The sequence below is a fragment of the Mesoplodon densirostris genome, chromosome 3 (assembly GCF_025265405.1).
Source record: "Mesoplodon densirostris isolate mMesDen1 chromosome 3, mMesDen1 primary haplotype, whole genome shotgun sequence".
NCBI classification, from domain to species: Eukaryota; Metazoa; Chordata; class Mammalia; order Artiodactyla; family Ziphiidae; genus Mesoplodon; species Mesoplodon densirostris.
In genome coordinates this window covers 94,219,669-94,237,717 of record NC_082663.1, presented here as the reverse complement: position 1 = coordinate 94,237,717, position 18,049 = coordinate 94,219,669, and the positions used below count along the sequence as shown (strand labels likewise).

General features: G+C 40.2%; 1 protein-coding gene across 1 annotated transcript in view; it reads right to left on the bottom strand.

Moving 5' to 3' along the window:
* Nucleotides 1-18,049, bottom strand: part of EPB41L4A (erythrocyte membrane protein band 4.1 like 4A) — a 256,576-nt gene that overhangs the window by 46,784 nt on the left and 191,743 nt on the right. Inside the window, exon 13 of the mRNA XM_060091850.1 lies at nt 1,617-1,707. Coding sequence (XP_059947833.1) covers nt 1,617-1,707 — 91 coding nt within the window. The remainder of the gene's footprint in view (nt 1-1,616; nt 1,708-18,049) is intronic.

Genomic DNA, 18,049 nt, shown 5'->3' with positions numbered 1-18,049 from the left:
AATGAAAATAAACTTGTACCCTAGCATACTATATTCATAGAGGAATTAATACAACATAAGCTTAAAAAATTAGATATTTGACAAAGGCACGTAACAGAGCATTAGTAGATAGCAGGTATGTTTTACTTATATATGAGCAATATATTATTCTTATAAAGGTTAAAAAATATTTGGAAATCAAATTTCTAAAGTAAAACCTTACTTTTGAAATGAGGAAAAGTAATAAATATGGTAGATTTAATACAACAGTACAGAGTTTGAATGTGTTTAATAAATCAGAAAGAAAAGAGAAAAGGGAGATTGAGAAAGCAGTAGGGAGATGAAAGGGAAATTGAGAGAGCAGAGAAAGAATAATGAAATCCTGGGGGGCAAATTAATTGCATTCACTGACTGAGCTATTTCTCATCTGGAGCTTGAGTGGGAAAATTTGGCGACCCTTCAGGTATCAGTCCTATCGGCAAGAATGCAGTTACAGAGGGGATTGAACTCCTGTACATTCTAAAAAGGCTTGGGATCTGAATTTCATGCAAGATTACTGTTCTTATGTTGCACCTACCATAAGCATATCCTGTACATACAGATTAAGATGACTCACTAGCCACAGCCGTGAGGCTGACTAAGGGAAGCACAGTAAACGAAAGTGTAGGCAAAAGCAAAGAACTTGTCATTCCAAAAAGAAAACCTGTACAGGGAGCGTCCTATAATTAAACAAAACAAAATGATGGCAAAACCCTGGGGACACTCTGCAACTCTGAGAAATTTCACAACTTAGAATTATTTTGCTGCGAAATCATAAACTATATCCCTCCAAGTAAAAACAACCCAGTTGAATGAAAACACCAGTATTTACTAATGAAAGATGGAGTACATGATCTAAGAAGTCTCTCAAGGTCATGTATTTCTGACTGCTTGGACTTCTCCGTGATGCATGTGGAGCAATCTCTATAGAGGAAGTGAGCTGATGAAAGCTACTTATTGTATGTGTAACATCCTGTTCCAGGAACATAATTCGAGATAGGAAAAAGTGATGCTGAAACAGCGTCTTAACAGAGAACAAGGCTGATCTTTCAGGGAAACAATCCACATAATATATTAAGAGAAGGTCTTTCTGCTGGGGGAGGCTGCTGGGAAAATTGGTGCAGGGGACCATGACGACTCTTTATACATATGCAGTCACTGCCTTCTGAAACCCTGTGCCTCTAAATGCTATAAACCCTCTTTCTAGGGCCACAGTTCAACGCATCGCTGTAATGAACGCAGTACGTTGAACGTGAATATGATCTACTTTACTTCCCAGGTCCCTCTGAGTTAGTCCATTATATCATGCCATTTAAAAAATCCCATGGAATTTTCACTCTGCTCAGAGAAGGCAGACCACACACTATCTGTCACTTCACGCTATGACAGCAGGAGCATTTCCTTCAAATGAGAGTGACATATCCTGATGTTTTATATTTCACTGGCATTTTAAAGTATTCTTTGGCCCACAGAGTTTTTTCATCAAAAGTACTAGTTAATTATCAGAGTGAAAAGATTCTTAACCTTGCCAACAGAAAAAAAAAAAAGCATTTCTGTAGCAGCATATAGTGGTGTGTGCTTTCAGTTAGCTGACTGACCTTTTTATTGGTGAAGGTGCGATAATTTTAGTTGTTCCTTCATTTTCTCCATTTTCCATGTTTGCAGTTACCCGATTTATGCTGTCTGATCCTAGTAGCAAAGAGGGGGAAAGAAAGAGATAGTGGAGAAGAAAAGAAAGGAGATAGTGGTCAGAAAAACACAAAGAAGCAAAAAAAATATTTTAAAATGTAACTTCAGGGATGTCATGGCACATTGTATTGATAAATTTTAATTCCAAATACATAATGAATTGCCCAATAAATCTGAGTTACTATTTTCTGAAATGTACTAAGCCCTCAACATAACAATGTCCAAAGGGGTCTAGGTTATGGCACCACTTTAAAATGGTACCTTTTGAGACTTTAAGAGTTAAAAAGTCCCCACATCAACTGTTAAAATAAGAATCTAAGATATTTAGTACTATTATATTGGAATGTAAGCCATTCCAATCGGTCCTTGATAACTACGTGTGGAAAAGTTACTGTTTCTTGGCATGCCATGACAACGCTCATTCTCAATCAAACCTACCCAAAATATTTTGAACCTGAAAATATTCCAACTCATAATGCAAATGGAAAAACCAGAGTAATATAGACGTGAATTGTATCACTCACATAAAAAGAAGTTTTCAAATGTGTTTTTTAATGTCAATATCCCTTAAAGTCTAAAACTGACTTTTTAAAAGCTTTTATTCCGCAGATTTGCATACACGCTAGATGAACCAGCAGAGGGAGCCCCCAGCAGACACAATGTTGGAAATCATGATCCAAATAAAGTGCAACAGATGGGCCCATCCAGGAAGTCTGGATCCCATTCTTGGGAGGGAGGTAGATAAGCCTGCAGAGGTGAGATGTGCAGCGCTGATGAGCAGTCTTCTTTTCTCTAGCGGCGTGCCCCTCACTCTGGGAGGTACAGGGGAAACCAGGGAGGGGATGTCCGAAGCCCTTGTTCGATTAACCACGTGGCAGGCAGGTGTGTCTTCCTCAGAAAGGCATCTTGTATGTCCACGGATCAGGTCCTTCAATCCAAAGAGTAATCACCCCTAATGGTTTTCGAGTCGTGAGGTGAGTCTGTAATACTAATAAGAGCTAATATTTACTGAGCACTTAACCATGTGTTGGGTGCTGCCCCAAGTACTTCCGGGTCTTTTTAATCATATAATCCTCAAAATAATCCTCTAAGGTAGATACTAATATTATCTCCATTTTTAAAGATAAGAAAAACAGGACTTTGCCAAGGTCCCACAGCTCATGAGTTGGGGGGAGGGGAGCAGCTTTAAAACCCAGCAGTCCGGCTCCTGAGTCTTAGCTCTAAGCCACCACAATACACAGCCTTCCATGACCACCTGCACCTCATCCTCAAAAATCAGTCTAAAGTAAGGGTCCACTGGGAGAAACAGACTCTTTAGAAGTGAAAAGAATGTCCAATGAGGGGACTTCCCTGGTGGTCCTGTGGGTATGACTCCGTGCTCCCAATGCAGGGGGTCCGGGTTCGATCCCTGGTCGGGGAACTAGATCCCGCATGCATGCCACAACTAAGAGTTCGCATGCTGCAACTAAGACCTGGCACAGCCTAAATAAATAAATATTTTTTTTAAAAATGTCCAATGAGAAGAATATTTAATAGCCAACTAAGAGAAGAATTCTCTCTCAAGGGCAACCAACACTGAAAGACACCAAGAGAAACAAGTGAGCACCCCAAAGTTGGCCATTCCCTCCAGAACACTTGGAGGCAGGTTTGGCTACTCATCAGGAATGATAAACATTAAGGCATTCACCTTGAACTCAGAAAGAAAACAGTGGTTTCAAATAAGAGCTCCAAAAACTATTATTACAAGGAATTTGACATGGATTCAATATCTGCATTTTGTTCCTATTTTGGAACCCTGAAATGAAAAGCTGAACCTGAAGATATGTGGCATTAAAGGTACGCTCATGTGGGAGCAACATTCAGAATCCAGGCATTAGAAAACAATAACATTGAGATCTACGGGAAATTTCACCAGGTATAATAAGTGGAACACAACCAACTCCCGTGAACAACCCCATGTGCTATCAGACATCAGAGTGGCCAGTCACTGTTTATTTTGCCATAACCCTTAATAAAAATCACCTAGGCAGATTCCCAAAATTGCAGGTGCCGATTTGAGATGGAGCTGCTTCTCAAAACTGGAATTCCATGTGGTATGGCCCTGGGACAGTGGCAGGAGGGATTAATTCATTTGTGCCCCAGACAGAATTACCCCAACATATTTTTAATTGTTTTGAATACATGTTTTTAAAATGTGGTATTGTTTTCAGCAGGTATTATTAATTTATACTGCAAGGGACCCTCATGTACCCAAGGCTATTTCCCAGGCTGGGGGGGTATGGCAGGGGGCAGAGGGCACAGCAGGGAGACCAAAGCCCAAATGCCCAGTGGCAATAAGAGCAGTGGAAGAAGCACTGAGTGAAGGCGAGCATCACTGTTAACTGAATCCCTGCACAACTAGCTTGTGGATAAGCCTGGGTTTGCTCCAAGTCTCATCTCTTTAGATTGAGCAGTGCTTTCTTTTTGTTTTTTTGCTTGTTTATTTTTTGTTGGAGTGTACTTGATTTACAATATTGTGTTACTTTCTGCTGTACAGCAAAGTGAATCAGTTATACATATACACATATCTACTCTTTCATTACAGAGTACTGAGTAGAGTTCCCTGTGCTATATAGTAGGTCCTTATTAGTTATCTATTTTATATATAGTAATGTGTATATGTCAATCCCAATCTCCCAGTTTATCCATCCCTCCCTCTCCCGCCTGGTAACCATAATACTGTTGAGCAGTCTTAGTCTAACAACCTTGGGGAAAGTGAGGCTGCCTGATCACTTTCACCTGGTTTCCTTCCGAAGCTTCCAAAAACTGAATAAACAGGTAGATCAAAAACTGAGCACTACCTTAAAATAAAAAAATTTCAAACTATATATGCATGCGTTTTTTCTTAAAGAAACCAACATTGGGTTATTCACAATATCTAAATCATAATTCTTTTTTTTTTTTTTTTTTTTTGGTACGCGGGCCTCTCACTGCTGTGGCCTCTCCCGTTGTGGAGCACAGGCTCTGGACACGCAGGCTCAGCAGCCATGGCTCACGGGCCCAGCCGCTCCACGGCATGTGGGATCCTCCCGGACCAGGGCATGAACCCGCATCCCCTGCATCGGCAGGCGGACTCTCAACCACTGCGCCACCAGGGAAGCCCTAAATCATAATTCTTGACATCAAACACTAGATCTATGGTTTTCCCAAAGAATTTCAGGAAAAAAAATCACACACAAGCTCTCTCTCAGACACTCACAAACACCATAGCCAGGCTTCTTCAAAATAAACTGTTTGACAAGACTATTTTACTAACATAAAATGGTATATATGTTAGTCATATAACTCTCATATATACATCATAACTAGATAGGGTAATACAATTTAATTTATGGTTCTTTTATATTCAAAACAGTGTACTACTAACCAAAAAATCTGTTTATATGTATTTTCCTCCTCTATAGCTATGTGAACTGGACAAGCCTATGGTGTAAAAGCCTTACTAGGAAAACAGACTATAAGGAGAAAAGCTACTTGCAAGCCTTAACTCAGTGGGAGCACTTCTGAAATATTCATTCATATAATATTCATATCTTAACTATAAATTACTCTTTTCTATTCATGAACGTAGGGCTCTTAAAAAGCCCTAATTAGGCAGTACTTATTAACTTTATGTTACTAAGTGTGCACTTAAAAGTAATAACTACTTTTTCAATTTTATTTTATTTTATTTTCAGCTGTGTTGGGTCTTCGTTGCTGTGCGCGGGCTTGTCTCCAGTTGCGGCGAGCGGGGGCCACCCTTCTTTGTGGTGCGCAGGCTTCTCATTGTGGTGGCTTCTCTATTGTTGCAGAGCACGGGCTCTAGGCGCACAGGCTTCAGTAGTTGCGGCACATGGGCTCAGTAGTTGTGGCTCGTGGGCTCTAGAGCATAGGCTCAGTAGTTGTGGCACATGGGCTTAGCTGCTCCGCAGCATGTGGGATCTTCCCAGACCAGGGATCGAACCTGTGTCGCCTGAACTTTAAAATAGTTCCATTTTAAAGAGAAAAAGGAAGAGCCAAATATTAACTAAAATAATTAACTGATAACAATGGAATTTCAGGCATTGCTCCAGGAGAAATTTTGAGGCTGAAGAAATCGTTTTTCACCACTCCTTATAATGGACCACCAGAAAAGAATAAAACATACATATATGAACGGTTGAACAAATTTATTATAAAGTGAACAGCTATTTAACTACTACCCACGTCAAGATATAAAACATTAAGGGAAATTTTCCTACACTACACAATCACTCCATTTGGTGTAACTCTTCCTTTCAGATAAGGCCAAACAGTTGTTTTCCATCTCAAATATCTAGAAACACAAATTATCATGTACATATTTCATAAAATATTAATAATATACATAATAAAATTATTAAAATTTAAAATTATTAATAAAAGTGAATAGGCCCTCAAAATCTTAATAAAATGAAGGACATATCATTGTGCTCCCGTGATTGCCAGCACAGTGTCTTATACATGGTGAGTACTCAGTGAAGGTCTGCTTATTATAGAGGATGTATTTCTGTTTCTACTATTTTTTCCACTAGAAGGGAAAATTCAGGATAATGATATTATGTTTAAAATGTGTCAAAACCAAGACAAAAAAAAATCTGGATGTGGCCATATGGGAAATTCGGGATGAGAGATGACATGCACCACATCCTACAAGCCGGGGCTACTTCTTAGAGCTTTAAAAGCAGCCTTCCACCATAGCATGCAATTCTTTTCTACTCTTTTAAATGAAAGTCACAGATTACCTACAACAAAGGTCAGTTATTGACATATGGTTACTAAGGCTCCTAGGTTAATCTGTATTTTATTTTACATAAACTATCAACACTAGCAAGACCAGTTAGAATTAGAAGCATCCAGTTCACTTTCCATATTGTTCACACTAAAAAGACAAAGGACTTGGGACTTCCCTGGCAGTCCAGTGGTTAAGACTCTGCACTTTCACTGCAGGGGGCAAGGGAACATCCCTGGTGGGGGAACTAAGATCTTGCATGCTGCACGCAGGGCCTGGGTAGGGGAAGAGACAAAGGGCTTTATTCATGAGACTGGTCACATGTGGAAGAATAAGTTTATCAGGAGACTGCTACAGTTTATTAAGGAGCCAAATCTAGCTCATGACCTGTGATCATTTTTGTCTCTGGACTGTTAGACACTACAGCTTAATACGAGCGCACATAATTCCCTACCAGTTAGGCAGCAGTGCAGTGCCAGTGTCCATAGCTCCATGGTCTTGTCTGTTAATTTTTTAACACCCTATATGCAAATGAGTCCAGCCTGTGTGCACTGGACCACGACCAAACTATTGTGTGGTTTGGCTCTGTTCACGATTGAGCGCCCTCATCGTAAGTGACCCTCGCCTTTGGTTCAAGAAGAGTGGCTGTCTGAAACAGAATCAACTTTCCCAGGATCTGTTTAGCTACTTGGTCTGGGGGCAATTCTTAAAAGTCAACGGGTGATGTCAAGATTTCAAGATGTGGTGCTGAATCCATATGGATGTTCAATTACAAAAACACCTTGCATTTAAATAGTATTATGAGTTTCACAAAGTTCATAGCTCAGTTTTACACCTGTCAACCTTAGTTAAATGATTGATACTATTTAAATGTTGCCATTGCTTTGAATTTACAGAGTAGGTATGGAGGATGAACGTGTGACATTAAAAGAAAAAATAAAGAATGCCTTCTTCTGTTAAATGGGGAGAAGAACAAATAGCCAATAAGTTAAGCTGCATTGTAACATATACATGATTTCATTTTTAAAACTCTCAAATATGATACACTTGTAAACCTTTAGGTTAAATTTCATCTCACTTATTTTCATTTTCTTTTCTGATCTATGTTTTTAAAAAACTGTATCTGATCCTTGATACAAATAATCAGGACAGATTTTAACTATTCCCAACACAACAGATTATTAGGTTTCAGTAAACACAATCTGATTTCATATTATCTGACCCAGAATGACTTATCAGAAGAAATGTGATATTCATGAATTAAGAATGAGCTAATAACTGGAAATACATTTTAGCTCTCGTTTTCACACTGATAGTACAAAATCACTTTGCCTTGGTTTCACCAACTTTAGACTGGGTTACTATGAAAAAAAAAAGGCAGATGGTAGAGCAACTTAGCAAAAATAAAACATATTTTTCTAACACCATGAATTACAGTCAAACAGTAAAATGACCAAGGAAACCTCACATATATTCATTTTTTTTCCTATCATCATGAAGGTTTTATATTTGGCAGAACTGACACTCATTAAATTACGTAAAACACAATTAAATTTCAAAACACGCGATTTGGAAAATAAAAGTGTTTCAGTGTCCAGTGGCTAATTTTTTAAAGTTCAAATGCCTGACATCAGCCCATTCATCCCAAAGAGGCAGCCAGACCCCTGCTTCTCCGTTTCTGTATTCAAAAGTCCCAAGGGTGATATTTAAACACAGTTACTTCTTTACCATAAACATACAGACTTTTAAGACACTGATTTTGCTACATGTCAACTGCAAGATCAAACAACGCATTCTACTAGAAAGCTGTAGGGCAGATTATAAAGAGTGGGTGCAGATGAGAAAGATGCTAGGAAAATATGTCTATGCACGAAAGATCCCTTCCCTGGTTGGTCTGCTTCCAATTTCTTCTTCCCTGACGCAGCACTCTCCTGGATCCCTTTGCTTTCCTCATGACCAAACGGTCAACTTGGGAGCATGAGATGAAGGCACTTCATCCTCTGCCTGAGCTACAGAGGCACACACACTGAGAGGTGGTCACAAACACACTTCCTTTCAGGTCAGAAGGCCAGGTTCAAAACCAAGAAAGGCCCTTCTCAGCATCTGTTTACTCCCTCAGGCCCTCAGAGTAGAACGAAAGGGCTGTACCAACTGAAGAAACTTGTGATCTACACCTGCATATGCTTGAGGGGCTGCCAGATGCACTAACAGCAGAGGGGAGCCCGTCTTTCCTTTCAGCCCTCCTAGGCCCAATGCCAACACCTCTCTGTGAATGGTTGGCTGGAAGCAGGAAGTGTGGCAAATCTCTTAGATATCAAGTTTTTTCTTCCTGTGATAGGAGGACACAGTTTGAGGGAAGAAAACAGAATAAATGCTCACATCCTATCCCGGTACTCTTTTGCACTCCCCCCAGCCTACCACCTCCAACCCCCATCAGCGACACAATTTTGAGCAACATACCACAAACCTTCTCCAGCCATCTCTTCTCAAGCCCCCCATTTATGCTCACTTGGTCTAGGGCAGGTGGACAGTTCCACACCTGACCTAAAGTTGGTTCTGTTCCAGAGGAGTGCGCTAGGCCACTGCTCTAGAGGTTTTATTTGATGTAATTACAGTAGCATATAAAGTATATACAAATACAAAATACGTATAATTGTGTGTAAAGATCACTTTAAAAAGACTTATTTGACTCAGGCAAAATTGAGAACATTTTTGGTTTTTTCTGTTTCCATATTTGAGTTCATATCTAGGAGGCTTTAACTCAGGGTTCTTTAAGCTTTTTACACAAGTACTCACTAAAAGAATTTGAAAAATGATGTACCTCAGTGCATGTTTGTAAGATGATATCTAACATTTTGCATCAAATGTTTAAATAGGGCTTCCCTGGTGGCACAGTGGTTGAGGGTCCTCCTGCCGATGCAGGGGACAAGGGTTTGTGCCCCGGTCTGGGAAGATCCCACATGCCGCGGAGCGGCTGGGCCTGTGAGCCATGGCCGCTGAGCCTGCGCGTCCGGAGCCAGTGCTCCACAACGGGAGAGGCCACAACAGTGAGAGGCCCGCATACCGCAAAAAATAAAATAAAATAAAATAAAATAATTTTTTTAAAAAAGAAGTTTAAATAGTACCAAAGGATGCCATTTGCAGCATACAGTAAATATTGACATTTTAAAATGTAACTGTTTCCAATCTCTATGTTCATAGAGAACAGTCTGGTGGTTGCCAAGGGGGAAGTAGCTGGGGGAAGTATGGAGTGGGAGGTTGGTTAGCAGGTGTAAGCTTTATATATAAGAGGGATAAATAGCAAGGTCCTACTGTACAGCACAGAGAACTACATATAATATCCTATAAAAAAACATAATGGAAAAGAATATAAAAAATAATATATATTTATATATATATATATGTATAACTGAATCACCTTGCTGTATAGCAGAAATTAACACAACATTGTAAATCAACTATAGTTCAATAAAAATATTAAAACTGAAAAAAAATGGGCTTCCCTGGTGGTGCAATGGTTGAGAGTCCGCCTGCTGCTGCAGGGGACAGGGGTTCGGGCCCCAGTCCGGGAAGATCCCACGTGCTGCGGAGCGGCTGGGCCCATGAGCCATGGCCGCTGAGCCTGCGCGTCCGAAGCCTGTGCTCTGCAACGGGAGAGGCCACAACAGTGAGAGGCCCACATACCGCAAAAAAAAAAAAAAAAAAACTGAAAAAGAATCAATTAATTAAATGTAACTGTTTCATGACTTTCTTGAATATAACCAGTGTAATAAAATACCATAGAAATTTGATATCCAGTCATTAATTTTAAAAATACATGAAATGAGTTTAGCATTTGGAAATTTCATAGCATGTTTCTCTTGTAGTTGCAATTCAATTCCATCTCCTCTGCAAAAATGTATCCCAAAGTAATATGTTTTATACTTGAAAGTTTTTATTCATCACTCTATCTTACTTGTGACAAAAAAAAATAGAAATAAAGTAAAAGTTTTATTTCCCATGACCATAAAGCTCTACATGGTAAAAATTTTTTCTGAACCAAGTTATCATTACAATTATTAATAGCATATTATTAGCATACCATATGAATGATGATAAATAATTATTAAATATAAAAAGTAAGTTTTTATTGAAAAGTAATTCTTAGTGAGACAAACAGGGTAGTTTTTTTTTTTTTTTTTTTTTTCCTTTTTGCGTTATGTGGGCCTCTCACTGTTGTGGCCTCTCCCGTTGCGGAGCACAGGCTCCGGACGCGCAGGCCCAGCGGCCATGGCTCACGGGCCCAGCCGCTCCGCGGCATATGGGATCCTCCCAGACCGGGGCACGAACCCGTATCCCCTGCATCGGCAGGCGGACTCTCAACCACTGCGCCACCAGGGAGGCCCCAGGGTAGTTTTTTTTTTTCCCAGTGATTACATGGATCTACCCATTCAAGAATATTTTGTGCTAAAATGAAACAGTTTAGCAACAATTCTGCCTTATTTTTATTTGGATAGATTTTCAATGCTGAGAAACCCTGTTCGCATTACGTAGAGATTTATATTATTCTGTTAAGTATTCTGTTATAAAGATATCACCAGTGTCCCAAAGAACTTCTAAGAGTTACATGTAGACCTATAACTCTACAAGTAGTGATACATTATCTAAAATTATTTTGAATTTTCTATCAGGTGGCAAATCAGTTGGGTTCTCCACCAATTTTGCTGAAAGCCAAAATGAGAAAATGACATGCAAGGATGTGTCACTTGACAATTAAGGTCATTTTACTTTCCCAACACCAACCCAGGAGGTTTAACATTTAAAGACAAAGCAGTATAACAGATTCTGAATGGGAAAAACGTCTGCCTTTCTTTTAGAAAATGGGAAAATGTCCATTGGGAAGGGGCAAGCCTACTATCACAGGCAGACTGCTTTGAGGAAAGGGAATCTGGAAATTGATTCGATCAAAACTGCCTGGGCCCACATAACCCTTTGGAAGCCCTCCTGTATCTCCTCCCCACCAGGGGCTGCACACTCAGTTCGAAATCTTCTTTCCTAATCCACCCGTCCTTCAAAATCCACTTCCTTCACAACAGCATCATGGATTACACATTTAGCCATAAGCAAACTATCCTCCTGGACACCTACAACTCTTTCCGTGCTCCAATCCATGATACCTGACACGTGTGCCCATATTTCAGTTTCTACCTCTTCAGTCTGACAAAGTGGTTAACCATACAAGTCATACAAACCCAAATATGTTTCTCAGCTCTGCCAATTTACCCACTGTGTGATCTTGGACAAGTTATTAAACCTCTTTGGGTCTCAGTTTTCTCATCTGTAGAATGGGGATATCACCAGCTCCTTATATATTGGATATGAGGATTACATTAGTTAATTTCTAGAAAGCGTTTAGACAGTGCTTGGCATTTGGCAAGTGCTAAATAACTGCTGTATTCTTTCTATATGATGAAATTCCTCTAGATCAGGGGCCAAGTTTTATTCATTTCCCATGCTCCATGGAATAGGGTCTGCACTGGGTGTTTTTTCCAGCACCATCAAGTAATTCTTCAATTCTCAGCAGACACTGACTGGGTATCCTGCAATTCAGCTCTATCCTGACACTATCTACCTGGTAGTGTCAGATCCCACAGGTTAAAGGCTCAGCCCCACAAGACTGCCCTCACTTTAGATACCTGTTACAAGTCCAGGTTGCCACCTGTGCTTCTGACCAACAGGCTATAGATCAGAGGTTCCCAAGAACCCCTCCTAAGATTCAATTCATTTGTTAAATCAGCTAACGGAACTCAGACAATCAGTTACTTACTAGATTGCTGGTTTATTATATATAAAAGGATGTAACTCAGAAACAGCCAGATGAAGAGATGCACAGAGCAAGGTACATGGAAAGGGGCATAGAACTTCCATGCTGTAAGCACGCCACTCTTTCCACATCTAGATCTACGTGTTCACCAACCCCTCAGAACCCCATCCTTTCTAGGTTTTTATTACAAAAAAGAATCCTAGGCATGATTGATGCAATCAATTACATAGGCATGACTGATGAAATTACTGGCCATTGGTGATTGATTCAACCGCCAGTGCTTCTCACCTCCCCAGAAATCAAGGAATGGGACTGAAGTTTCCAACCCTCTATTCAAGTTTAGTTTCCCTGGCAACAAGCGCCCCCTCCTTGTTTGGGGCTTTCCAGAAGTCATCTCATTACCATAAATTCAGGTGTGCTTAAAAGGGGCTTGTTATGAATAACAAAAGATGCTCCTTTCACCTTTAGGGTTCTTATCACTTAGGAAATTCCAAGTGTTTTAGGAGCTCAGTGCCAGAAATGGGGATGAAGGCCAAATGATTATTTATTATTATTTTTTAATGTCCCCATTGGAGTATAATTGCTTTACATTGTTGTGTTAGTTGCTGCTGTATAACAAAGTGAATCAGCTATACATATACACATATCACCATGTCCCCTCTCTCTTGCATCTCCCTCCCACCCTCCCTATCCCACCCCTCTAGGTGGTCACAAAGCACCAAGCTGATCTCCCTGTGCTATGTGGCTGCTTTCCACCAGCTATCTACTTTACATTTGGTAGTGTATAGATGTCAATGCCACTCTCTCACTTTGTCCCAGTTTACCCTTCCCCCTGCCCGTGTCCTCAAGTCCATTCTCTATGTCTGTGTCTTTATTCCTGTCCTGCCCATAGGTTCTTCAGAACCACTTTTTTTTTTAGATTCCATATATATGGGTTAGCATACGGTATTTGTTTATCTGACTTACTTCACTCTGTATGACAGACTCTAGGTCCATCCACCTCATTACAGATAACTCAATTTCGTTTCTTTTTATGGCTGAGTAATATTCCATTGTATATATGTGTCACATCTTCTTTTTCCATTCATCTGTTGAGGGACACTTAGGTTGTTTCCACGCCCTGGCTACTGTAAATAGTGCAGCAATGAGCATTGTGGTACATGTCTCTTTTTGAATTATGGTTTTCTCAGGGTATATGCCCAGTAGTGGGATTGCTGGGTCATATGGTAGTTCTATTTTTAGGTTTTTAAGGAACCTCCATACTGTTCTCCATAGTGGCTGTATCAATTTACATTCCCACCAGCAGTGTATGAGGGTTCCCTTTTCTCCACACCCTCTCCAGCATTTATTGTTTGTAGATTTTTTGATGATGGCCATTCTGACTGGTGTGAGGTGATACCTCATTGTAGTTTTGATTTGCATTTCTCTAATGATTAGTGATGTTGAGCATCCTTTCATGTGTTTGTTGGCAATTAGTATATCTTCTTTGGAGAAATGTCTACTTAGGTCTTCTGCCCATTTTGGGATCGGGTTGTTTGTTTTTTTGATATTGAGCTGCATGAGCTGCTTGTATATTTTGGAGATTAATCCTTTGTCAGTTGCTTCATTTGCAAATATTTTCTCCCATTCTGAGGGTTGTCTTTTCATCTTGTTTATGGTTTCCTTTGCTGTGCAAAAGCTTTTAGGTTTCATTAGGTCCCACTTGTTTATTTTTGTTTTTATTTCCATTTCTCTAGGAGGTGGGTGGGTCAAAAAGGATCTTGCTGTGATTTATGTCATACAGTGTTCTCCCTATGTTTTCCTCTGAGAGTTTTATAGTGTCTGGCCTTACATTTAGGTCTTTAATCCATTTTGAGTTTATTTTTGTGTATGATGTTAGGAAGTGTTCAAATTTCATCAAATGATTATTTATTATTAATTACAACATCACAGGTCTTATGCCAAAGAAGCACTCAATAAGTTCTTGTTGAATGAGAAGGTAAAGGGGATAAAAAGTGTCATTTATGGTAACTCACTAAAGCTATGGTATTTAACTGGAATATACAATATGCCTTTAGCCTTGCGTGCTTTTTAAGTTTTGATAGCTATGCATGGAATGCTAAACACTCCCAGAAAGAGTGGAATCATTAACTTTTTAGAGAAAATCTAACCAGCCTGACATATATTAAGACATTTTTTACAGAATGAAAATAAACATCAGCTTCAAGGCAGAGTAGAAAAGGGTGTCAACAAAGGAAGACAGCCTTGAACAAACCATACACCCGACTCTGTGACCTAACCTAATGCTCCTTGCAATTAACACGGTTACTGCCATTTCCCCTCTTTCATGGGTAAAATGTCCCAAAGAACTTAAATATTTCTTTAAAAAATGACTTGATATAAAATCAGACTGACTTGCTGCTCCTCTGTAAATGCATTATCTTCAAGAATATCTGCTGAAACAAGCAGATCTAGTGAAGTAAAGGAATCACACAATAGTGGGAAAACCAGAGAATGTATACTTATTTTCAAATCATCTTTCACTTTTTTTGTTTTCCATTTACTTTCCAAGGATGTGCCTTAATATTCCAAAGACCTGGGTTCAAACCCTGCTGCTGCTCTTACTATCTGTGTAACTTTGAATAAGTATTCAATGTTTCTGAGCTACTGTTTCCTCATGTGTAAGATGAGGATACCACCCACCTTCCCACAGGTTTACCAAAAGAATTGCTTCACTTTATGGACAATGAGATGAAAGCTCAGCATGTTGAATGATGTGTTACAAGTCACAGCCGAGTTAGACCAGGAATTCAAGTCTACTCAAATCAGGTACATGTTTTGTTTTTTTATTTTCCTGCCACTGTACCACATGCCTTCTCAATGCAAAGGCTTACATAATCAGTTGCAGGAGTTCTTAGGGTGAAGAGAAAGTGAGGTCACAGATTTGGACCACACCTCAGTTGATTACCTAATTCTGACGTATCAGGTTTGAAGGAGGGCAGTCATAATCACACTCTTTCGAAAACAAAGTTAACACTCTCCTAAATTTTGTAGAAATCCTCTCCAGAACTACCCACATAACAACTCTTGGTCAGAATGCCTTGCTCCAATTCCCTTGTATGACAATTTTTACTAATTTCTTCCCTTCCTGTCTTCAGCTGACCTAGAGAGGACAAACATGCAAAAAACTTCACAATACCCATCAAGCGCCCAATAGGTGTGAGAGTTATTATATCACTGTCTTTTTCCAGACATTCCTCACAGTGCCTAGTGATTCTCATCCAGATACCCTCCAGGTTCCAGAACTTGCTACACTTGCAAATCATTTCACCTCTCTGGGCTTCAGTTTCCTTGCCTACAACGCAAAGTGATTGTCCTCTACGTCATCTAATCCAAGGACTGTGGGTCCTACATGAGTCTTCCTCCTTTGAAACAAAGCATGCTCTGACTTGAGGATCTACAGTGCAATCTCCTACACTTTAAGGCTTACGTTTAAATGTACAGATATGAAAATGTCTTATGCCCTTTGCCTTGAAGACTTGAGCTGTATCTGTAACAGCACAGTAGAAATCCTAACATTTGAATTTGTATGATCTGTCTCGTATCGTTCTATTACTTTTTCCACAAATTATGATGTACGCTTCCTAGCATAATATCAGTGTCCTCATCTGGAAACTTGAATGGACATTTGAAATCATCTTGTGAACTTAAGGCATTCATGACAAGTATCTGAAGGGCTTTTTTAAAGTACAACATGGTAAAAACACAAATGCTATTAAAGAATACAGAGTAAAAATAAATCTCTCTCCCACTCCTGATTTCTGATTTCTTTTTTTGATTGTATTTTTATGTAATGGGAGCATATTACATGCTGCTGGCCCCCACCTCTGGCTTTTTTTTTTTTTTCTTCCTTATACTATCTCTTGGAGATCATTCCATATTGACACAAATTTATCACATTCTTTTTTGTTTCTCCTCTCCACAATGCAGACTCTAATTGACCTGGGATCATATTCCAGCTCTGGAGGCCTGGGCAAGTCCTTGCCTCTGTCTTCTCACTTGTTACACTGAGAGTTACAGCACACTTCTAAAAGGAATGAGGAAGATACTATCTGCATGTGCCTAGTTCAGCACCGGGCATGCAGTGATGCTCAGTGACTGCTGGTCATTAACATTCCTCTGCCCTGTGGAGCTCCTCAGGGGATCTGACCTTTCAAGGCAGACGTGGTGGGACTATAGAATCGGACCAACACAACGTCAAATCCTGCCCTCAGATTTCTTCTAAGAGACACATGGTATTTCCTAGGGGTACACATCTATTATTTTATTAGGCCAGTTCCCTACTAATGGACATTTACATAGTTTCCAGTCTCTGTGATGACAAACACAGCAACAGTCCTGCTCATATTGCAGAAGGGAGGTTGCTGATCTAACAGCTTATTGAGGTTGCGACTTGACTTATGAAATCACAGATCCACAGCCCCAGCTTCTGTTTACTCCTCATTCAACAACTCTCCTTCCCTCCCCGAGCCCTTTCAGCTTAGCCCTTTGTCTTCTGTTTCCATTGCCTGCCTGACATGAAACGTGGACTTGGATAGGCCTAGTACCTGATTACCTCAAATAGGGAAAACCACCTTACACAGAAGATGAAATGATTAACTGTGAACTTTAAAACCAGCATACAATCTCATCACTATTATGGATTCACTGTAACGTGTTTGTTATTCCCGATTCATAGCCATATACACTATCCCAGTGGTGCTAGAGCACCTGGAGAGTGGTGAGTGCGCAGTGGGGGTAAAAATAAGGCGAGAAAAATGATTCCTCTGGGAAGTGGGAACAGGGTAAGTAGGACGATCCCCAACTCTGGCCTCCCAATACTGCCTGACAACAGCTGCCCTTGTGCACCCAGAGATCTTCAGGCAGGCAGGAAAGAAGAAACCTACACACAGGGGGCCCTTTGACTTGCCCACTTCCCTCATACTTGTTTATACCCAATCTTCTAGAATAGATCAGGGGTAACTGATGTCTTTCCAAAGCCCATTCTCTGCACTTGAATGACTCTCTCCACCCATCAATCACAAAAGGCCACACCTCCCTCATATAATTATATTATCCTTTGTATGTGAAGTTGATGCTATATGGTAAACATAATTCAAAGGCTGTCAGGTGGACTCACAGGCTGGTCCACACTATGTATAGAAAGACTCCTTTTGATTTAGGAGAAAGAAACTGAAGTGTACCAAGCCCCTCCACGTTCTTGACACGATGCTGTGCCCAATGCAGACACCATCCCGCGTGACAACAACCCGTGAGGCAGGAGGTAATACCCCCACTGGACCCACAAAGAAACTGAGGCTCAGCCTGGTTAAGTGACTTCATCACATTGCACAGTTAGTACAGGGATGACTGAGGTTGAACCCAGATTTATCAGATGTAGCTCAGTCTGATATGCCAGTCTCTACTCACATAGCTTGCCTTTTGTCTGTGTTAAAAAAAAATTTTTTTTTAATCTATTTTTCATCGCCACAAGCCAAGCCGGGTTTCTGCTGACCTCATGTCTGACACAATGTGCCAACCAGAGCAAGCACTCAATAAGTGATTATTATTCTCTTGACATTACTATGTCTCAGCAGCCCAGAGCTTTATACTATATCAAATTGATGGAACTGTACTTCGCTATGTCAAAGCATTTCTCTGTCTCTCCTGCTTTGGGCTACACCCAGCTCAGGTCACCAGTAAATGTCAGTCAGCTATCCACATGTGAATCATTTGCTAGGGGGTTCAGACCG